Genomic DNA, 23,768 nt, shown 5'->3' on the forward strand with positions numbered 1-23,768 from the left:
AAGTGAAAGAGAAAACAATTTCTATTTCTGCTCCTTGTGTTTCCTATGTGGAATGTGTTTGGAGAATTGTTTACCTGGGCTGATTGTTTGCATTCTGGTGAGGATTGTTTGAGCCTGATGGCCAATCCAATCCTCCTGTGGCTGGACTCTCAGAGAGGGTCATGAGTTGTGTTAGGGTTAGAGAAAATAGTATGTAGTTTTAGTATCTTCCTTTTTATATAGTATATTAATGTATCTTAGCATAGCTATAGTAAAGAAATCATTCAGCCTTCTGAATTGAGTCAGACATAGTCATTTCTTCCCATTGGGTTTGCCTGCATTTACAATACCCTGCTGTATTTTTATCACCCCTTTGAAGCAGGACACTGAGTGTAACACAGAGGTCAACATATAGTCCTGTAGTTTTGAATGTCCATTGTGTGTTTTCAGAGCTTGGTCAGTGCTGGAAGGAAATGTTCAGGTTGTTTCACAGGCCTGGCACAGCAGAATTTTCCCTGCAAAACCCCTGAACTGCAAAAGTCTCCCCCTCCTAAGAGAGACTAAAGCCCAAGGAGTAACAGGAACATAACTGGCCTTAAAAGTACTTTTTGGCCATTTCTCTCTGCAGAGGAGCTGAAAAACAAAAGAGGAGCTTAAAATCAAAGTGAGGACCTGCAAGGCAGGATAAAAGGGCATCCAGGGCTTTCCTCTCCCATGGGAGGCACCTTCTGATATCATCATTCCAGCAGCCTTTTCCTTCCCCCTGTTTTTAAGCACCTCTGGCAGCAATGGCTTTGGGTTTTAGTGGAGCTCTGACTCCCTGTGGGGCTTCTGTCAAACTCAAACCAGGAGCTTCCTCAGGGCTACTCACAGCTGTGGCATTTTCTGCTGTCCCTGCCAGGGTGACTGGCAGGCAGTGCTGGCAGCTGCCAGCTCAGCCAGCAGCAAGGGCAGAGCAGGTAATGAGCACAAATTACCCTCTCAGGACTTTGGACAAAGGAAATTTGTCTACAAGATCAGCAGGACCTTAGGAATATTGGTTCTCTGACAGAAAAGGGAAAAGAACAGGAAAATAAGGATGATAGCAGACCTCCTTTCAGTGATGTACCTGAAGCTTAATTTTAATCTGACGTTGAAATACATCCAAATTCAACTAGAAGGCAAGAAACGACAAAATAAATTCTTCATGTCATTGATTATATAGAAGCTGTAGATGTCCTCACAAGACAATTTCTAGGTATAGAAAACTTTAAATGATGCCTCCCTCATTTAAGTAAAATGATCCTGTTGTGAAAACATTCTATCTGCCACTTCTGGGTGCTGAGCAGTTTAACTTGTATAAAGAAAGAGTTCTTAGTGCTTCTCCAGAAAAGTGAGCTGCTTCAGACCCTTTTCCTTCTTCAGAACTCTGAAACAATAAGCAAGAGCAGTTAATTATTATTATTAGTGGTCATCCAGGGGAGTGGCTCTGATGTCTTGTCACTGATATCTTGTCACTGCTTCCTGTTTGTGTCACAGCCGTTCCCTGAGCCACATCACCTTCCAGGCCAAAAGACACGTCTGGTTATTGTTGTCATCGAGTTTAGCAGGGAGCACCTCCCTATGCACTCCCAACATTAATTCCCTTGTCACTCTGAGCCTCAGTGGCTGCTTAGAATTAATTTACCATGACAGACCAAGTGAGCACTTTTGTAATTAGAGACGTTGCCTTATCATAGATAAAAGAATTTAGCCAATCTTAGGTGCAAGGGAGAAACAGAGGCCTCATCAAGATGTGCACTCATGTCAGCTCTGCAGGAGATGAGCAGAGCAGTAGTTTGCATATTCTGCAATTGCTTATTAACAGTACATTATGCAAATTAGGCTTCCCTAGTCAAATGCTGGGAGTGTGCAGGAAAGAGAAATAACCATCCAGTTTGGAGTCAATAAGTGTGTAATGTTCTGACAGCTAACAAAATTTAATTTCAGCATTGTTAACTGCTTCAAAGGCAAAGTGCTCTCAAATGAGTAACTGGACATTAACTCAAAAGCTGGAATGTTTCCTATGAACACAGAGGTATTTAGCAATAGTCTCTTCCTTTTCATCTTTACCCAACTGAAGACAAAAAGATTTGCCACAGAAGTGATAACTTTTTAATACGTTATTTAAATACTGGCTATTTAGATTCCTACCTATGAAAAGGAAGAAACCCACCTGAATATGGCGTATCTTTATATAGTGATGACCCTGTTTTTCTTCTGGTTTTTGTGGTGGAGCTGTGATTTAGGGCATAGGGTGACCACCACCCATTTTCCAGCCACTTACCAATCCTGTCTACCTCAGAAGCATCACCTGCTTTGCCCAGTGCTTGTCTAGCTCACTGCTTTTCACTAAGCATATCCTTCCTTGCCTGGCTCCTCTTGTGAATCCTTGGCCATTAAATTACTATGCAAAGTGATGGTAAGGTGGTTTTCCTGACTCCTGTATGAGAGAAAACAAAAAGTGTATCGTGGCAAGCACATTCTTCTCTCTCTCAGGACTTTTTCATAGAGGAGCTCAGAGGGAAGAAAGAGAAAACTGTTTCTATTTCTAGTTCTTGTTTTTCCTATGTGGAATGTGTTTGGAGAATTGTTTACCTGGGTTGATTGCTTGGTTGGATTCTGATGAAGGTTGTTTGAGCCTGATGGCCAATCCAATCTACCTGTGGCTGGACTCTCGGGACAGCATCATGAGTTGTGAGGGAGTTATATATGGTAGTTAGAAAAAGTAGGTATGGTGTTTTAGTATCTCCTTTAAATAAGTATATTAATGTACTATAGTATAGTTATAATAAAGAAATCATTCAGCCTTCTGAACTGGAGTCAGACATCATAATTTCTTCCCACCGGGTTCACCTGCATTTAAAATAGTATACTGGTAATTTGTGAACATCAGTAAACCCACTCAAAAATGAAAGAACCTAGGTGGAGGAATGGGTTTAAAATCTGAAATGTTGTCTTCAGGCCAGACCAGCTGAACTGCTGGGAGCTCTCAGAAGGCTGAGGGGGTCTCAGGTCACATCCCAGATGTCTCCAGTTTCAACACACAAAAGGCACTGGCTGGGAAAAGCTGACGGGGAGAGGCAGAGGGTTGGAGTGAGCTCTGGAGATCACCCAGTCCAACTCCCTGCCAAGGCAGGGTCACCCAGAGCAGTGACACAGGAACACATCCAGGTGGGTCTGGAATGTCTCCAGAGTGCTCTCCCTGGCCACCTCCATGGAAAGAAATTCTTCCCCATGTTGAGGTGGGACTTCTTGTGGTTTATTTCATGGCCATTACTCCTCATCCTGATGCTGGGCACCACTGAACAGAGTCTAGCACTATTTTGAAATGAGCCTGTGCAGCAGTAGTGGGAAATGTTGAGAAGATTTTTAACCTGTGATACAGTTAATGGTTGATGGGCAAACTCTGGGTGATGTCCATGTGTTAGAAAAAGCAATTAAGAGTTTAGGGCTTAACATACTTTGTGCTCTCAGACCTGGAGAAGGAAGTTAGCAAAGCCTGGGAGGGCAATTTCACAGAATCACAAAATCACAGAATAATGAGGTTGGAAGAGACCTCTAAGATTATCAAGTCCAACCTATGCCCTAACAGCTCGACTAGACTATAGCACCAAGTGCCATGTCCAATCTCTTTTTAAACACATCCAGAGGTGGTGATTTGGCCACTTCCCTGGGAAGACAATTACAGTACTTTATTATTCTTCTGGTGAAAATTTTTTTCCTAATATCAAACCTATACCTTCCCTGACATAGCTTGAGGCTGTGTCCTCTTGTTCTGTCAGCTATTGCCCGGTGGAAGAGACCAACCCCACCTATCCACAATTTACTGCTGAGAACTGAGCAGAATTTATAAAGCACATTACATAAAGCAGAGATGCCTTATCTAGGAAAAAGATAATAAAAAGACTGCAAAATGCAAACTAATTAGCATGAGAAGCGAGAAATCAATACGGAATAGAAGACAGAATGCTAATTAATGAGGAGAACGATGTGAATTGTAAGCTAATTAACATTAATCGCATTGCTGAAATAAATAGATAAGCCCTTTGATGACTGGCATGCATGTTGCGGGGAGCCATCCCCGCGCTCCTTTAACCCTGAGTCATTAATGCCGCTTTTAAGAAACAGCGGGGAGTGGGTTTGTATTTCCCGGAGCCGGGGCGCGGGCCGGCCGCGCTGGGGCGGCCCCGCCGCGCCCCGCCGTTGTCACAGCGACGGCGGCGCCGCCGCCATGTCGGACCTGGGCTCCGAGGACGCCGGCGAGGCCGCGGAAGGCATCGGGGTCCGCGGGGAGCGGGACGGGGAGAAAGGGGAAGGGAGAAAGGGGAAGGGAAAAGGGAAAGGGAGAAAGGGGAAGGGAAAGGGAAAAAGGAAAAGGGGAAGGGAAAGGGGAGGGGGAAGGGAAAAAGGGAAAGGGAAAAAGGGAAAGGGAAAAAGGGAAAGGGGAAGGGAAAAAGGGAAAGGGAAAAAGGGAAAGGGGAAGGGAAAAAGGGAAAGGGAAAAAGGGAAAGGGAAAGGGGAAGGGAAAAAGGGGAAGAGGAAGGGGAAGGGAAAGGGAAAGGGGAAGGGAAAGGAACCAGCCCCGCTCAGTGCCCGCCGGGCCGGGCAGAGTTGCCGGGGCAGCCCCGGCATGGAGCGCGGCTGTGCCAATGCAGGTGCCGCTGCAGGTGTCACTGCAGGTGCCATTGCAGGTCTCACTGCAGGTATCGCTGCAGGTGCTGCTGAAGGCGCCGCTGCAGGTGCCATTGCAGGTCTCGCTGCAGGTGCCGCTGCAGGTGTCACTGCAGGTGTTGCTGCAGGCGTCGCTGCAGGTGCCACTGCAGGTCTCACTCCAGGTCTCACTGCAGGTGTCGCTGCAGGCGTCACTGCAGGTATCGCTGCAGGTGCCGCTGCAGGTACTGTTGCACGTGCCACTGCAGGCGCCACTGCAGGTATCGCTTCAGGTGTCACTGCAGGTGCAATTGCAGGTATCACTGCAGGCGCCGCTGCAGGTATCGCTGCAGGTGCCGCTGCACGTGCCATTGCAGGTGTCGCTGCAGGTGCCATTGCAGGTGTCGCTGCAGGTGCCGTTGCAGGTGTCACTGCAGGTGCAATTGCAGGTGTCGCTGCAGGCGCCGCTGCAGGTGTCGCTGCAGTTATCACTGCAGGTATCGCTGCAGGTGCAATTGCAGGTGTCGCTGCAGGCGCCGCTGCAGGTGTCACTGCAGTTATCGCTGCAGGTGTCACTGCAGGTGCAATTGCAGGTGTCGCTGCAGGCGCCGCTGCAGGTGCCGCCGCAGGCTGCTGGCAGGGCCGGGAGCAGCGCATCCACGCCTTGCACCGTGTGCCGGGCGGGCTGGGGGTGCCGGGGCCTGGGGGCGAGCTGGAGCAGCTCTCCCCCAGCACCGGCTTTTCCCTCTGTGTGTTCGGGGTCTGGCGGCCCTTTGACGCCTTTCCCTCCGCCCTCGGCAGGAGTACGAAGGCGGTCGCGACGACGAAGGGCAGCGGCACGGCTTTGGGAAGGCGCGGCTGCCCAATGGTGACACCTACGAAGGGGAATACGAGCATGGGTTGAGGAGTGGACAGGTGAGGCACCGAGCCTGGCCGTGGTTCTGCTTCTGCAGTTGTGCTCTTTGGGCTCTGTGTTGAAACAAGCGTGAGAACTGACGGGTATTTCATCTGTACCGAATGTGTTTCAGGGGACCTACAGGTTTAAAAACGGCGCTCTCTACACCGGGAACTACCTTCAAAACAAAAAGCATGGCAAAGGTGTCTTTTTTTATCCAGATGGATCAAAATATGAAGGTAAAGCAATGAACACAACTGTAGTCAAAAGGACACATTCCCCCGTCGCTCCTCCTACCCCCGCAAATGAAAAGAGAGAGTGAATTCAAGAATGACTTATTTTAAGAATATGCAAGATATTTTCCAAAATACATTGCTACAAGATGTTTTCCTCTTATTCCCTTTTTAGTAACAGTACTGAGAAGCCTGGGGTTTATTTATGGGATTTTATGTTAGGACATTTATTATTAATAATAATAGGCTTCTTAATAGAGCCCTTATTTAGGGATTGGGACACCTGAGTTCCCCTGCTTGCTGGAGAGTACCTGAGAAAATCAGAATCTATCAGTTAAGTTTCAAAGGACACTATTTCACGCCTCATTTCTAAGCTAGGAAAGAAAAGACATTCACATTGTGACGGCGAAAAAAGCAGCCCAATCTTGCCTTGCAGGAACATATGCACTGAGTTTTTTGGGGGTTTTTGAAAATTATTATAAGTTTGATTAGAAGAATAATTAAAATAGAAACCATCTTGCAGCCTTCTGAATAGATGTGCCCCAATAGTGACAGGACAGCTTCAGCAAATGAGTCAATTTCAAGTAGCTCCTCTTTAAATTTGTGTGGAAATGTCACATTATCTAATGCAACTCTAATACATTACCCAATTCAAAGATAGGACTGGGTTTTGATGTGCTCGTAATGGTAACAGAGAGTGATAATGGAGACATAATTATGGAAAAATGGAAAGGGAGGTCAGGCATAAATACATGTGGAAAGGAACAGACTGATGAAAAAAGGGCAAGGGACTCTAGAGTAAGGAGTAGTGAGGAGTCCCAGCAGTGCCATAGCTTTCTTTTCCTTCTCTAATACTTATATGATAATGTTACAAACTGGCCACGGTATCCCACAGTGAAATAAAGCAACTCTCACACTGCTTTTATCCTTTTGTCCTTGAAGGAGACTGGGTGGATGACCAGAGACAGGGCTATGGAGAATATCTGTATGCAAATGGAGACACCTATACTGGAGAATGGGCTAACAACAAGAGGTTTGTTTCATTCTCACAGGGATGTTTCAGGTCACCCAATGGCATTAAAATGCAAACATTATTTTCAGAGCATGTCTGACTGCAGCAAATGAGGTCCAGGGGTGACCTTGGCAATTTAGTGCAGCTTGAGTAGTTTCAGCTACTTAATTAATACAGTTTTAATACCTTAATTATAACAACAGCCTAAATTATTAATATTCACTGGTATAAAACAAAATTACTATTTTCTCCCTAGGCATGGGCAAGGCACATATGTCTATAAAGACACAGGATCTAAGTATGTTGGTTGTTGGGTAAATGGAATCCAGGATGGACCAGCTGAACTTGTCCACCTAAACCACAGATTTAAGGGCAGGTTTCTCAATGGAAAGGTAAGTGTGCTTTCTATTAATCTGAATTGCCTTAGTATGACCTATTTCCAATTAAAATAAGAAGCTAGGCTTCTGGTCTTTTGTAGTATTTCCTATACCCTAAGTGTAACACATGAAACTGAATTAATCTATAAACACAATGCCAAGTTTCTTTGCAACGTTGCTTTCAAACTGCAGTGTTACTGACTATTGTATGGGATTTGTAGTAAAGGATATTTTACATTTCTGTGCTTAGAATGGATTAGCTGTTCAGTTCTCCTGATGTTTTTTTGTTTTTATGCAGCCTTTAGGTCGTGGCAAATTCATCTTTGATATTGGATGTGAGCAGCATGGTGAATACATACAACCAGTGGAGGTAAAAGAAATAGTGCAAGAGCACTCAGCAAATCAAATCTTTTGTGGAGGAATATATAAAATGCCTTCCAGACAGTGATGTTAAAGTAGATCTTATGAGTCAAAAAGGGTGAAAACTCATGCATTCTTAAGAACTAAATCATGTTTCATTTTGCTTTTCTAAAAATGTTTTCTACTGTGTAAGCTTTGAAAAGTACAAGGTGTGATTTTGCACTGCTTGCAGACATGAATCCTTTCCACTTAAAAAGAATCAGGATCTTCTCAAAACATTTGAAGCTTCAAATCACAGAGGAATATAGATATCTTTGTATACACATTTTGTATACACAATTGTATACTCTATTGGATTTTCTTCTGAACACCAGAAAATAATAAGCAATATTTTTTGTGTTTCTGTATTACTTGGTGCTACGATACAAATGGTTATTTTCAGCAGGGTCATGTTTGGGAAATATGTCCTATTGTTGTTCTGGTCATGTTAGGAGCTTAATATCCACAGCTTCTAATAATTGTAGGAAGTGGTTGGGATCAAAGCCTGTTTTCACTTCTCTTTGCATGAATATTTTGAAACATATGTGTTTAATATGGTGCAAAAATAGCTACAGAAGTAAGAAATATATTTTAATATTACTGTTTGATTTTTTTATTTCCACATTTTAGCTTAGAGTTTGCTACCTCTGTTGTCTGACACATTAGTTCCTGTTATACACTCTTTGAAAACTCTGATGCAGCAATTATTCTGAAGAATAAAATAACAATAATCAAAATCCTATCAGTTGTGATAGAGATATGCAATGCTTGGAGACTGTTTTGCTTTTTCTGGCTAAAAGCAGGTGATCCTCAAATTAAGTATTGGATTCCTTGGAGGATCCAGAGTAATGTGTGTTTCCTTAGTTCAGCTGGGAATTCTTAGATGACTTTTTAAAGCAAGGGACAGTCCTGTCACTAAAGTAAGATTAAATTTTGTCCTTTTGCTTTAGCTGAAGTAATTACAGAACAAAGCCAATTAAAAAAAAAAGATAATAAAATAACTAATAATACAGACAATTATTAAATTATTGACTTCTTCATATTTGTAGAAAAAAACATGATTTTTTAAATTTAAAAAATATTTTCACATTTCAAAACCATTAGCCCTGTGCACCACCTTACTCCTTCCTAGATCCTCTCAAATGTCCTCCCTAGGCAAAGATTGAGGCAGAAACAGCTGTTTTTTTCATTCTGCTTCTGTGTGAGACAGACAGTGCATCTCCCAGACAGAGCATCAGGTATCAATCATCAGTGATGGCCAACAGACTTGATCAGGATTCAAAGTGTAGTTCTTGTCCAAGATTTGCAGCTGCTGAAGTTCCTCCACCTGTAAATACTTTCACTGCTATTTTGATCCCAGATGAGGAAGTTTTAGTAGACTAACCCATCATCTTAGTTACTGTCTTTAGGGTGAGATACTGGATTTCATGAATTCTCTTCTAGGAAAAAGAGGAGGATGAAGAAGATGAACCCCCGCTACCTCTTGAACCAATATGGAAAGTATCTGAAATTACCAAATTAACACCCTGGTCTCCCCATGATGAGGAGTTACTAATCCCCAGAGAAGCAGCAGGTACAGTAGCTGAAGAGGAGAAAATTCCATCAGTTATAGGTTTATTCTGGAAACAGCTGAAACCTCCATGATTTGAGTATGGTGACCATTGTTTTACAGGTTTAATGTCATGTGATGTGAGAGGGGTTTTGAGTTTTGTTTTGGTTTTTGTATGATTTTCCATGTATTGAATGTTTGGAACTTCAGAGTCCATTCATAAACTGCACAATATGTATGTATCTGTTTTATTTCACATAGCATGAGATATAGCTGTCTTGGGAAGCCTGTGAGTTATTTGACTCTATATCATGGCTTGTTATACAAACTTGATTATAAACAGAGAAGATTTTGTGGGATTTCTCATGTGAACAACAACTGCAGCCTTTAGTAGGAGTTAGGAGCTATTACATGAAAACAAAGACTGAATGCAAATTTCTAAAATTGGTTTTCTTTGCTATTTCTAATTTCTTATATTTCAGTCACTGAGGAGGGTGAAGATCACCCAGCAAGCGATGCAGGAGGGGAAGGTGAGGAAAGGATAGAGGAAGGTGAGGGAAGGGCAGAGGAAGAAGTAAATCAAGATCAGGAGGATCAAGGTGAGAAATGGGGCATGCATGCTCATTCTTTAACTAGCAATCAGGGTTTGAAATTGTGGATGTCAATCAGCTGAAGCCATGATGTTGATGGGAGACCATGGGCAGTCCTCTGGAGAAGTAAACTATGAGAAGTTAAATTCATATACCACTACAGAACAAGCTAAAAGTGATACTTCTGTGCATATACATTTGACAACACTTGCAGAGCTGAATTTGTAAGAGATTGAATTTCCGAACTATTTTTTTTTTAACAAAAATGAGAGAAAATACGATCCTGAGAAGTTTAGGGAGTTCTGAGCACTTCACTTTTCTCTCAAGAATAAAACTGTGTATTCTTAATTCACACAATTGTAGTTCAAAAGCAGGCAAAACAAATATGAAGAAACACATTTTTGGTGTTTTTATGCATTCTGGTTTGACTAGTCTCTGGTTGGTTTGTTTCTCCTACAAACCAAGGAGATTTGAAATTCAGGTTCTCAGGTTTTCTTCCAGGCAGTTCAGAAGCCTGTTTTAAATACACAGTTACAAGAAGCAACAGGGATGAATCCATGGTTACTCATATTTAGCTTATAGGCCTTCAACCAATTGTGTACTTTGTATTTATTCTTAAAATTTACAAGCTTGCCTATCTGATATTAAAATATCAGATAAATTTATCCATTTTTAATCAGCCCATTTTACAATAAATCCAAGCCAACTACTGTATTTAGGGATTATAAAATATCTTAAACCATATGAAAATGCCTTGAAGTATGCATACTTCCTAAACATGTAGGTCAGCTCTTGTAGTTTTCAGTTTTATTTGCTTTTAATTTTCAGCTCTGAAGGTGTTCTCCAGCTTCAGGGCAGAACAAGCCTCTAGCTGACCTGGTGTGTAGGACTGACATCTTACAGGGTCTCTGGGCTTGGGTCAAATCCATCAGAAATATCAGTAGTTTATAGCTCTGCTTTGGATTTGGCAAATTGCATTGAGCCTGGTTTTTCTCAAAGACCCTTGGACTCAACCATTTGGACTGAACTTGATTCTAATAAATTTTCTGGCCCACCACAACAAAGCAGTTCTGGCTTTCCCAGTGGCTTTTCTAGTGTGTTTTTGAGAACAAATGAGCCCAGGTGTCTGTCTGATATAGCACAGAGGCAGATGCCAATGCCTGAAAACACAGCAAAGTGATTGATTCGAAGTTCCCTCCAAATCTTTACTTCCAGAATCAAGGAGTTGGATGATTTTAAACATTTTTCAGCATAGGTCTCCATCCATAATTAATGAGGCAACATATTGTGCCTCTTGTCATTAGGTTTAGCAAGATTAAGTTATAGGATAAGGGAATGATTTGAAGAAAATATGCGTCCTGTGAAGAGCAGATATAACCAAATCTGTTTTCTTTGCAGCCTGGTACTCCCTGCCCCTTTACCATCATTCTTTTTCCACACAGAAATCCCCTCTTTTTTCTTCTGCATTCGTTATGACATCATCTAACCAGGAGGCATTTTTTGGCTGTTCAGAGTTCAATATGGGCTGGCTGGCAGTCGGTGTGGATGTACTGAGTCTGTCTGCCAGCTGACAAACAATGTAAACAACTTCAATTCAAGTATTGGCATTGCAAGGCAGTGGGTGAAGAGGACTGAGGTGGACAGCAGAGTTCTAGAGTTATCTTTTAGATTATTGGGATTACTTTCCAGTGTTTTGTAATCAAATGCATCTCTGTGCCCTGTCTTTCCTTCTACTCCACAGAAATTACTGATTTCGGAGGATGAACCAGAGGAAACAGAGGAGTTTGGTATAACTAAAGGAAAAGACCCAAAAAATGAAATTTCAAAGTAGATGATTTAGTGTGATAAGCCTGCAATATTTTTATTTGTAAAAGGGTGTGTTAAGGTGCTTTGAATAAACATTTCTGTCAGTGTTCTGTTTGGAATGTATACCTTTTGACCTTTTATAATCACAGATTCTCACAGCAACTTCCTTTATTCCATGTAGCCAGTAATGAGGTGTCAAATCCAGTGTGGAAGTATTCTGGATTCATGAAGCCATGAAGCTGTGTCCTCACAACTTAATCTTCTACTCCTGGTGGTTGCTGTCTTTCTTGAACCCTGCCTCTGGGCACAGACATTTGGGAGTCTTGCTGGTGAGGACAAAGGCAGCACTGGACTTCCCAGCTCTCTCATTTCCCTGTCACTAGGGCACAATTCCAGGCCTACAAAAAGGTTTTCCTTGTTGATTTTGCTGTTGTCCTTGCATCTGTAGAAGCTCTTCTTGTTGCCCTAAATCTTTCCTTGCCAGTTGGAGCTCCAATTGAATTTTTTAATCCTAACACACTGGTGCAATGTTTTTAAATTCTTCCTTTTTAGGCTGGTTTTCCTTCTGCTTTCTGTATACTACTTGTTTGTTTTGGTTTGGTTTGATTTTGGTGTGTTGCAGCTCAGTCCAAAGATACTTCTTTACCACATCCCTTTCTTAAGCTGTTTCAAGACACTCAACTGATCAGGATGAGGGGGTGGCTCTGTAACGAATTCCTGCACTGTGCCACATCATCATAATGATCATCAGTGATCCACAAGCTCTTAGCAAAAAAATGTTGTCCATATACAGAATAGTTTCATGCAACTTCTTCACATGGAGGAAATTTTACCTTTTTGTTTTTATTAATGAACCCTTAATTCTTTGGAGAGCTGTGGTTATGTGAGCTGTCCCACTGTGTTTTTTTCCCGAGGATGTCACTGTTCTGCATATGAAACAGTTCCTAGTTCCTTCTTTTCCCAGTTTTATACATATACTCTAAGACAGGCTCCCTTTTGAGTTGTTTTATCTTCATGATAGATATGTTGTTACCATCATCCTGCTCCATTTATGTAGCAATCCTCAATTTAATTAATTCCTTAGTGTAAGCAGTTCTTATCATCCTCCAAGATACCAAGTCTCTCCACATCAGATTCTCAAACCTGCTGGAAAACACACTTTTACTTTGCTGCTCAAAGAGAGAGCCAGGGTGATTAAAGCAGAAGCAGGACCACCGTGCTCCTGTAGCTACTGAGGTAAAAGAGGCAGCGAAGGCAGCAATTCACCTGCCCTGCTCAGCTTTCCATCCCCTGCAAACCTGCTGAGGGAGAGCTGGATCCACTGTCTGTGTCGTGGAGGAACACATGCAAGAGCCCTGGGGACTCTCTCAGGAGGAAGCAGCTCCTGGGATGTCTCTGTGCTAGAACACGACAGAGATGGAAGAGGACAAAGCGAACCCCAAATTGCATCCACCCAGCCCCTTGCCCAGCTGGCCGAACACCAGGCCCTCAGCAGCCACTTGGTGAGGGCAGTGGGTGGCTCAGTCCTGCCCCTGCCAGGGACTGAGGGGGAGAGGGCCATTATCAGCATGGAGAAAAAGCGGGACTCTGATGTGGATCATGAGCTTTCCCAACGGGGAGATGTTAGGAGGCACCAAGAGATCTCTGACTGGGAGGAGTCTCTTGAGTGAGAGCTCTGCGAAGGAGAAGTCAGTAGCTGTGGAGAACTCTCTGTCGCTGTTGAGGCAGGACGGGGATAATGAAGACTCCAAGTCAGAAGCCTAGAAGAACTGAACTCAAATCCTTTATTTCAAATACATCACTCTTTTTATAGAGCACATCTTGCAGACCAATTTCATTGGTCTTAAAGTAAAAACATCTCATCCCATTGGAGCACAGTGTCTGAATGATGCACGGTGGCAGAATATATCTATAAACAATGTGAACAACAAGAGAGATAGTGAATTATTTACATTCCTTTCAAACTCTTTCCCAAGCCCAGCCTGGTAGAAAACTCTCCTTTTCTCTCTGACTGAACTGAGAATATCCATAACTCACCAACTGCAATGAGGAGAGCAGGAGCTGTCCCAAGGAGAAGCCCTTAGCCACCAAGAATTTTCCATGGGGAAGAATGCATGGAGCAAGGGCCTGTCCCAAGGAGCAGTCGGAAGCTCCCCAGAACCGTCTGACTGGGAGGACTCTGTTGGCCAAGGGCTTTCCAAAGAGGAAGACTCCGCTGGCCAGGAGATGTCCCAAGGCAATGGTAGCAGACCCTCAGTGCAGTCCAGCTGGGACAATGATGGTGACAAAGAGGCTGCTCAGGACAATTGGGAACATGTGAGTGTCCACAGCAATGGGGTCAAGGCCTTGCTGCAGAGAAGGACACGGCACAAACTGAGCTTCTTGGAGCTGAGTGAAGAAGAAGATGGGGAGCAAAGACTGGGAGTTTTTGCAGAAGACGGGCTCCCAGTGCCTGTCCCTCAGAGGCCTGGGTTGAGCACAGGGCTTCTCCTGTCTTCTAGGAGCAGGTGCCAGAGGAAGGGACAGAGAGCCAAAACAATGAAAGTTTGGTTTAAGAAATAGTAGTAGTAAGAAAAGAAAATCCACCCAAAAAACCCACCAAAATTCCCCCCAATAAACAAAACAAAACAGCGACACCACACAAGAGGAGGTAGCAGGAAGAAAAGGGCAGCTTGCATTCCGCCTTCAATAGGACACAGGGCAGGGGGAGGAAAGGTTTTGTGATCACTGTAGCTATTCCCACAGGGATGTGAAGGCTGATGCCAGAACCCCAAGTGTCACTTTAAGGGGTGCCTTCCTGCAGTTGTTGGGTACTGAGGGGAAGTGTGGTAATTTTATTCATTGGGATTTGTAATTCTGCCACAAGCCAGATGAGTAGGCCTCCTGGATACAAAGATTATGCGATCTTTCTTTCTGGGGGTAGAAAGCCAGGCCCATTGGTAGCCAAAGCCCAGTGCCCACAGGTGACATTAGCAGGGTTCTTTACTGCGTGAAAAGATGTGAGGGGCTGTTCACGTAATTCTGTAGTTGTTGCTTAGTGTGCAAACAGCATCACTCAGTAACACTGAGAGAAGGGGAAACCTTTTGTTATATGAAAACCTACAAAAACTGTGAATTTGGCACTGGTGTCTTTGGCAAGCTGGTGAATGCCTCTTCTGGCCCAGTGTCCCTAAGGAAAGTCCCCTCACAGGGGCCTGGGCACAGCAGGGGCTACAAGTGCCAGGTCTGTGGCTGCTCCGTGCTGCTTCCACTGCGGCCGCCTGTTGAAGGGATGTCGGGTGTGGCCCTTTGTGACACAGGTGTGCGTGCCAGGGCCCGTGGTGATGCAGGACATGATGGCACCCAGAGGCCTTTGTGACATGGCAGAGCCCTGGGGAGCCCAGAGGTGTCTCTAAGGGGCGCAGAGCCCTGGGGTGCCCAGTCCCAGGAGAGCCGCCCTGTCCGGAGGAAGCCGCTCCCTGGAGAGCCTCTGTGGCAGAGCACGATGGAGACGCTCACAGAGGAGGTGAACCCCAGCTCCCCCCCTGCCATGGAGTACCCAGGCCTGTACACAGAGCCCCGGGTGATGGCCAGCCATGGAGGGAGAGGAGATGGAGGGAACCGGGATGGGGCTGGAGAGCAGCTGCCTGGAGGACAGAGCCCTGGAGGCACTGATGTGCCAAGGCAGCCTCCTCCTTCCCCCGCAGCCGGGGCACAGAGCCAGGGCCCGGCTCCGCACAGCCCCGGCTGCTCCCCCTGCCCTGGCTGCTCCTCCAGCGCCTGCCCTGGGTGGCTGGAAACCCTCAGGGAGCCAGAGCAGGGGGCAGTAGGGGGGGCAGAGCTGCCAGGGCCACAGACTGTGGAGTGGGACTTGGCTGGAGAGGAGAGAGAGTGGGAACCCTACTTGGGCCACGAACTGCCCCAGTGGGGAAAGGAGAGTGTACAAGAGCTGGACCAGTGGGAATATGAGAGATACCAGGGGCTGCCCCAGTGGAGAGACGTGAGAGTCCAAGAACCATTCCCTTGGGAATGTAAGAGACACAAGGAGCCTTCCCAATGGGAAAATGAGAGTGTCCAAGAGCTGGACCAATGGGAATATGAAAGATACCAGGAGTCTTCCCAGTGGAGAAATGAGAATGACCAAAAGCTCTATGAATGGGAATATGAAAGATACCAGGAGTCTTCCCAGTGGAGAAATGAGAATGACCAAAAGCTCTATGAATGGGAATATGAAGAGTCTTCCCAGTGGGGAGATGTGAGTGTCCATGAACTGTTCCCATTGGAATATGAGTGCCACAAGAAGCCTTCCCAATGGGGAGATGAAAGTGACCAAAAGCTTTACCAGTGGGAATATGAGAGATACCATGATCTTTCCCTATGGGAAGGCTCCATTGACCACGGGCTGTGTGAGAAGGAAGTCAGACAAGACACAGAGCTGTCCCAAAGGGGACACAGGAGAGACGTAGAGAAGTTACAGAAGGGTTGGGAAGAGATCACCATCTGCACCATTTGGATCAACCCCAAGTACCCGCAGCTCCTGCAGGACCCTGATGCTGCTCCCCAGGACTCGGCCATGGCAGCAGCTCCTCCTGCCTTGGCTGGGCAGGTGAAGGCAGCAGGGGCACAGAGCCAGGGCCCTGCCCCGCGCAGCCCCTGCTGCCCCCCAGGCCCCTCAGCTCCCCAGCCAGCAGCCCAGGCCCTCGGGGAGCAGCCGGCTCCGGCCCAGAAACGCCCGTCCCGCTTCAGGCGGGCGCTGCGGGCGCTGCGGGCGCTGCTCTGCTGGCCCTGCCGGAGGGCACGGCCGGACAATCGGTGCCCGCTGCCAGCGCCAGGCTGCACCCCGCAGGTGACGGCTGGCTGTGGTGTCCAGCTGTCGGGGACATCAGTTCCCTGGCGGGAGAATGGCCTGGCTGAGGATTAGGGCTTGAGAGGCAGCAGCGATGGCAGAGCCCACGGGCAGGTGCACAAAGCCTGGGGAGAAGGAGCTCCTGCTCAGAGGGGACACCAAGGATGCAGGAGTGACAGCCACAAGGATACTTGGCACAACTTCCCAAATCAGGACAAAACCCATAAAGCCAAATCAGCAACTCTGCTGAAATCAGCTCCAGCTGGGGAAAAGATACTTCTGGCCCAGGGGAGACAGCAACCACTGACTCCTGGCCCAGTGACCCCAGAAACCCAGCTAGAAAAGAGAAGAGGCAGACTGAGCACAGAGAAGGACTAGATAACATAAGAAGCAAAAGAATCTTTAAACCAATCAAAGAAAAGTATCAATACTGAGATATTAATGCTAAGACCTTAATATTAATTATTAAGGTATTGCAAATTAATATTATTCAATAATAAAAGATTACTTAAGTATTTAATAGATACCAAACCAAAATACTATTATAAAATACAAATATAAATATTGTGTAATATTTAATATTTATAATGTTTATATATAATAAATATTGATAAATAATAGTTTGAATGTTGTAAGATAGTGTCATATATGCAATACATGATATAGAACATTAGTTACATATAATATAAATATAACATCTAAGTATTTAGATATGATGCTATAAAAAAAGTGAAAATAATTTAAACAAAAAATAATATATGAATTTAATAAGAGAGCCATATAACTGGTAGCCAATGAACATGAATGGATTTGTTTGCTAAAAAGTATAAATAGTGAAAAGTTTTGATAGCTGCTGTGCTGGCTTTGTGGATTTGTCCCCCCTGCACCTCCTTCTGTGCAGAACTGTAAATAAAGGAAACAGCTGAACTCTGTGTGGAGATTGGCTCCTTGCACACGGGGTGAAAGAATCCATTTTGGGACAGCAGCTTTGCCATGGACACATTGATAAAAGATGCTGCTTTTCCAGCCAGGCTCAGCTGTGCCTGGCCCATCTCGGGAGCCGGACGGGCGCAGGAAAAGCAGCAGAGATCTGAAACGGCGGCTGCGCGGTCGCTGTGGCCGAGACAATCCCACATCAGCCCCGAGAGCCTCTCTGGGAAGGAGCAACAAATCCCAGAGGGCAACTCTGCGAGCCGGCTCGAATCCCTGTGCTGAGAATTGTCCTCCAGGTGTCTGGGGAATCTGCTGGGGCTGTTTGGGCCAGCTGTGTCGTGTTCCCAGTGAACACCTGGCAAGCTGAATTCTCCACAAGGACAAGGGCAGCTGATTTCGAGGTGTCCATTTGTTCCTTAAAAAATCATTTGTTGGGGTCATCATCCTGGTTGGGTGGCCAAGAGCATCCTCCCACAATGATAATGTACAATATTCTTCTAACAGATGTCCAGAAGTATGGTCACTTCAGGTAAAGAAATGTCACTTTTGGATAAAGTGATTTTGATGCAATATTCCATGCTGAATTGGCATATGAGAGATGTTATAGACTTTACTTTCTCTTCATCATCTCTAGAACATCCATTACTTTGAAGGCTCAGGATGTTAGATTTACTACAGATAAACATCCCAAATGAGAAACCAAGTGGGCTTTCTTCTTCACAACCAAACATGGACCCAGCTCAGCTATGGAGAGGGCACATGGTCCTGTGGCTGCCCTTATTGCTGTGATCCTGAGAGGCAGAACTACAGAGCACACCACAACTTCCTCCCTTTCTCCTTTCTCTTCCCGCCATCCTCTTACTCTATCGTAAAAGTGACCCCAACGCCTGGGAAGAATGAACTCTGAACTCCATGATTTCAGAAGGCTAATTAATTAATTTATTAAACTACATTATACTATAACTATATTACACTATATTACACAAACAAGAATTATCCCTAACTAACTAACTAGAAAACCTGTGACTCTCTCCTGAGAGTCCCAACATAGCTGTGGATCCAACAGGTCAATGAAACCAAACAACCATCACCAGAATACAATCGAGCCATCGGCTTGGGTAAACAATCTCCATTCCACGTGGACACAAACCAAGCAGTGAATGAAATAAGAATTGTTTTGATTCTCTTTTCTCTGCTTCTCTCACAGCTTCTCTCAGGAGAAACCCTGAGAAAGCTAAGTCTCTCTCTGTTTTCAGAGGGCATGTGAATACCACACCACCAACCCCTTGGATAGATGATTTTAGAATATATTAGAACCTCTGCTCTCTCTGTTGAGGGATGTTTTTAAGTTAACTGCTGATAAACACAACATCCGTTTACTGGATATGATTACATGAAACAGTTGAATCTTTCAGGGCAGGAGCACCTTTACATTTCCTGCTTTCTGTACAAATCAAAAACCAACCAATCATTGACTTTTTGAAACAACCCAAAAACCTGAACTCGACCAGAGCCATTGCCATGTAAATATCTGTAGTTTGATGCAATTCTCCAGACAGTGTTGTAAAGCTGTCAGATGTACAAACTGAATTTCTTACTGCTAGGGAGTTAATTAAAATTCTGTTTGTGAAGCTTGTGATTCTGCTTCATTTGTTTGTCCTTCGGTCCTTCCCCAGGGCTCTCTGGTGCCATCACCAACAGCAGCTCTGGGCATTCCCACACCTCCAGTGCATCCAAAGCTCCCAGCAGTGTCCTGCAGGCTCACACACAGCCCTCACACTGACACACTGTGAACTTAGGTCTGAGCAAGGACAAGGGACATTTCTGCTGCTGTCAGAAATCATCAACTTCAGTAACTTCCCTCAAGGGTATCCTCCTCTGATGCCGTTGAGGCAGGACAATATGAAAGGAATCCAGATCAGAAGGTGAGAGAATAGAATTCTGATTTATTTCAAATACATCTCTCTTTTATAGAGAGTATTGTGGAGACCCATTATATTGGTCCTAAAGTAAAAACATCTCACCCTATTGGTGTGCAGTGAATGATGCACAGTGGCAGAACTTATCTATAAACAATGTGAACAACAAGACAGATAAAGAATTATTTACATTCTTTCTCTACTGCTTCCCAGGCTTCTGCCTGGTTAGAAACCTTCATTTTCTCCCTGATTGAACTGAGAATATCCACACCTCCTCCACTGCTCCACCCAGCACAGCCCCTGACATCCCTGTACCCCACGTTCAGGCTCCCACCTCTGTCGAGTTCCAGCTGATATCCCATTTTCCCTCCTTAAAAGGGAGTAGTCTGCACACCTCTTCCTGCAATTCCTTGGACATGGCACCAGGATCACCACACACATCCCCCAGGGAAGGAGCCCACAGCCTTGGGAGAGGCTTGAACACAAAGCCCCCTGCCCAAACCCCTCTAGGCTGTCACCAACGTGGTGCCAAGGGAAATTTCTCCAGGGTGCTGGAGATCAGGCCCAGTGGTTCTTCACCCACTGCTTGGAGGAGGGTTTCTGCCATTGCCCAGCACCCACACAAATTACCAGCAGCTCTGCTTGTCTGCTCCCATCTCCCAGTGGAAGAGGCATCCATACAGAGCAGACAAAGCCCAGCGGTCCCTATCAGCAGGCAGATAATTACTTAACATGCAGCTAATGCAGCTTTTTGAAATCAAAAATAAAAATATATAAAAATTTTTTTAATGCAGCTTTTTGAAATCACAAACCTGTCAATCAGGAAGTGGCTGGTAGGACACAGAAGCTGCAGAACCCTCCTAGAAGCTTCCAGAATCAAGTGGAAAGACATAAATAGTAAATTAAAAGTACAGAGAGAGGCAGAGCTGCGCAAAGTATTGTACAAGCACTGAATTCCACTGACAGATGGCTTTTTCTCTTTCTGCAGGTGAATAAAGCTGCTCTGAAACTTTTTTCCCCTGATAATTTGTAAGCAATACCTTAATTATTACGTATACCTGTCTGGTTTTAATTTTCTCTCTCATACTGCAGCAATTTTGGTATCAATATTAATGGGCCTGGAGCCTGAGGTAGAGAATTGCCAGCTAGTAGCAGTTGGATTTTGAAGTGAAACAACCAGGTTGGGCCCATTTGGGATGAGATATTTTACTGGTATTGCTGAAACAGGACTTACATTTCCTAGTTCTTCACCTCAGAGCAAGAAATCAGTATTAAATGTTTAGCTTAGCAGAAAGAGGAAAAACATTTCAACAATTTCCATTTCTCTACAACTCAGAATTCCAGCAAAAATGTATCTGAAAGTTTGAAAGTTAGTAATAAAAATGGATTAAGAGAAATTTGAGATAGGGAAAACAGTCCTATGAAATAGAGTTTATTATGTCCTTGCAATTTTTTTCTGTTGTCAGAAATATCACAGAGATAAAATTCCCATGCAATCTTTTTTATCCTATCTTACATTTTGTTTGCAAGTCTGGTCACACTGATGTCCCCCAGTGCTTGCCCAAGTGAACATTTTTAGATGAATTATCTTTTCCTATTTTTTGCTTTTTTTTTTGATGAAGAGTTGTGCTGCATTTCCATTATTACTGTAGCTAGATCAAAGCTAACTTGGTCTGCTAATGTTGTTCTTTTTATAAGAAAATTAAGATAATTAGTTTACTTGCTACTTTTGTCACAGTCTACTGTAAATGTGAGGAATATCTGCCCAACATAATTCCAAACTCGTTCCCATTTTAGCATCATCTTCAAGTCAAGCTGAGTTCAGGCTTGGATAGTTTAAATTACTTTTTCCCCTGCAGCACTGTTTGTTAGTACATGAGTGACCTCCAGTGGTATTCTTGAAAAAAATAAAAAGCCTCCTGCTTGGAATGCAATCAAGGAAAGCTGAGAACATCCAGAAATCTCCAGTGTGTTACAGGTTGCTCCTGAGAACATAACTTTCTCCTTTTGGAGATCTCCAGTAAGTAAAAAGAAGCAAAAAAATCCACTCAACTGTTTTATTACTCATCTGTGACTTAAAACTGTGCAAAAAATAGAAATATCTACTTCTCTGACTCAGCAGAATGGTTTCTTTGCACCAGTATTAATGCTGGCACAAGGGAAAAAGCTTTGGAAAAATCAGGAGCAGAACATTCATAGCATGTTTTATCTCATTTTTCAGAAGAATTTGTCTCAAGTGTCTTTCCAAGCTCCTCTGCCTATAAGTAGTCCCAAACAATACAATTTTTTGATGCTAATATCCTTTCAAAGGGTATGGAAGAAGCATTACTGTTAAAAAATATTGCTGCACTTCCTCCTCATCCCTCATCACAGCAGACTTTATTTAGCCATATAAAGCTGAGGTTGTTTTCCCACAAGGGGTCACCATAGATTAGCCTCACTGCAGGTCTTCATCAACAGAATTTATGTTCTCACATTTTAAGATACAAAAAAAACATTCAGATTTCCAAGGCAGTACTAAAAGCATCTATTGAAGCACATAACTTTGTAATAAAATTGATCCAGTGAAAGAAAACTGCAATGGAGTAAAGCAACAGCTAATTTTAGAAGTTGCATAAAAAACCCAAACCAAACAAAGAAACAAAACCAAAAAACCCAACCAAATAAAAATCACAAAAAATTTCCCAAGAAACTGGAAAATAATTTCCTATTTCTTTTGCTTACCACAAAAATAACTTGGAATACTCTGAGGATATTTTCTTCATTTCACCTGTGTTTAGTGATTAGTCTCATGCTGTGTACACATCACATTAGGAATTCTCTCTCTCTCCCAGGCACCAGATTGTACAACCAAGGAACCTTGCATGTTAAGGACCTCATTACAGCTCTGATTTTAAAAAGTGTTTAGAGTTAAATCTGTGCTCATGGGGTTCCAGGAAATCCAAAAGCAGGGTCCTTGTGAATAGAAGAGCTTGTCCTTGCCCTTCCATTATTAAGACAGATAGTGTCAATGGGTTCCCGAGTGTGCTGCCTGTTCTTTCTGTTCATGTTCTTCCTGTTCAATTGACTCAAACAGCAGACATGGAGAGGTCTTTATAACTTTAGTACAGTATCTTGTGACTAAGCATTTGTCCTCACCACAAAAGAAAACTTAAGTTCCCAAACCCTCTTTTAAACATGCTCTGAACTTTAATTCATTGCTTTCACTGAAGTAAAATTCATTGGAGTGCGTCTGTATAGAGAATAAAAGAAAAGCACAGTGGGATTCTGGTTTGAGTGTGTTAGGAATCTGCCTGTTAAGTATATTTAGCTTGTCAATAGTGTTGTCCATGCACTGTGGGTATCTGATTAGATGCCAAGATTGGGTAGAGCAGAAAAATCCATCTCCTGTAAGAGACAGACAGACAGACACTTCCCCCAGCCACATCGTTCTCCCCTCCTGTCACCTCCCTCTAGGAAGCTGCACACACTTATTAAGGATAGGAACTGGGTGGATAATAACAGGATTAAGGTGCCATTAATTGGCTTTCAGCAGCATTATTTCTGCAGACTAGAAGGACTGAAAAGCAAAAAGATGTTTCAATGTTATGTTATACGCAGTGGCAGCAGCATAGGAAAGCAGTTAAAGAAATGAAAAGATGCTGTTAAAGAAATGAGATGATGCTGTTCTTACAGGTTATTTTTCACAACAGACACACCCTGACAATACATGTGATTCCAGGGTGAAGGGAGAGATCTCACTTGGTATTTTATTTTGGTATTTTAAAGGAAGACACAGGTTCTTAAACAAAACTGGTGTTTGCAGCCCAATCTAGGATTAATGTATACATAATGTATAATGTATGGAAAAACCCCTTGTTATCTCTAGAAAGGTAGAAGAAAATTTCTAATTAAATATTTTATTATCACCAATACATTAGAAATGACCAGTCTTTCAAGTGGCTTTGCTGATTTTCTTGGGTAATACAGCTCTTTGTCAGCCAGACCCGTGAGTCACTGTCCTCCCTGCTGACCACAGAGGAGCCCAGCCAACATCTTCAGAGCTCAAAGCAAAATCATCCCTCACCACACCTGCCTCTCTTGGCTGACAGCAAGTGTGTGCTGAGACGTGGAGAAATAGCCAAGCCACAGTCCATTCAGTATTGCAGTGGCATCCTGCTTCCCCTGATTAAGAAAAGGTTGTGGCAACATTTGGTGTTTTTCTCTTTTTCTAGGACTGCAGCTGTAGTCACGCATCTCCTGAGCTTGAGTGCTGTGCCCTTGCTCATTAAAGAGCTCCAGTCTTAGCCCTGGGAACTTTGACTTTCACTGTAAAATTGCAGCACTGTCAGAAACCTGAGAGCTCAAGCATCTCCATCAGAGCTGGGAAGTCAGAATGAATCATTGCAGCTGCACAGCTGAGATAACAAAATCTCTACACCCACAGATAAAGGTGCCTGTCAGGCACTTCTCAGCCCCAAAGCTGGAATGTTGGGTGGGCTCCTCTGCATGCCCCGATGGCTAATGACATGCAGGGACATGTCACATAGGAGCAGGTAGTGAGGAGTGAAAATGAAAGCATTTTTTAGTTATGCTCTGAA

At 44.0% G+C, this 23,768-nt stretch overlaps 1 protein-coding gene and 1 long non-coding RNA gene across 3 annotated transcripts; one reads left to right on the plus strand and one right to left on the minus strand.

Annotated features, from left to right (window-relative positions):
* Positions 1 to 4,208: 4,208 nt before the first annotated feature.
* On the plus strand, positions 4,209 to 11,634 carry RSPH1 (radial spoke head component 1). Of its 2 annotated transcripts, XM_021540334.3 has the most exons (9): positions 4,209 to 4,282; positions 5,452 to 5,565; positions 5,679 to 5,784; positions 6,721 to 6,811; positions 7,047 to 7,182; positions 7,466 to 7,537; positions 9,010 to 9,139; positions 9,598 to 9,714; positions 11,447 to 11,634. In XM_021540334.3, the coding sequence occupies exons 1-9, from the start codon at positions 4,232 to 4,234 to the stop codon at positions 11,467 to 11,469; spliced, it is 840 nt and encodes a 279-aa protein (XP_021396009.3). In that variant the 5' UTR covers positions 4,209 to 4,231; the 3' UTR covers positions 11,470 to 11,634. The 2 variants fall into 2 exon arrangements, with proteins under 2 accessions (XP_021396009.3, XP_085442837.1); XM_085586711.1 differs by lacking the exon at positions 11,447 to 11,634 and having other exon boundaries at positions 9,598 to 9,962.
* Positions 11,635 to 13,281: 1,647 nt separating this feature from the next.
* LOC146768832 (uncharacterized) lies at positions 13,282 to 13,682 on the minus strand. Its single transcript, XR_014957126.1, has 2 exons — positions 13,549 to 13,682; positions 13,282 to 13,420 (listed from the first exon to the last, which is right to left on the minus strand). It is a non-coding gene; the product is annotated as an uncharacterized LOC146768832 (long non-coding RNA).
* Between the last annotated feature and the right edge of the window lie 10,086 nt (positions 13,683 to 23,768).

The sequence above is a fragment of the Lonchura striata genome, chromosome 1, assembly GCF_050655825.1.
Source record: "Lonchura striata isolate lonStrDom1 chromosome 1, ASM5065582v1, whole genome shotgun sequence".
Taxonomy (NCBI): Eukaryota; Metazoa; Chordata; class Aves; order Passeriformes; family Estrildidae; genus Lonchura; species Lonchura striata.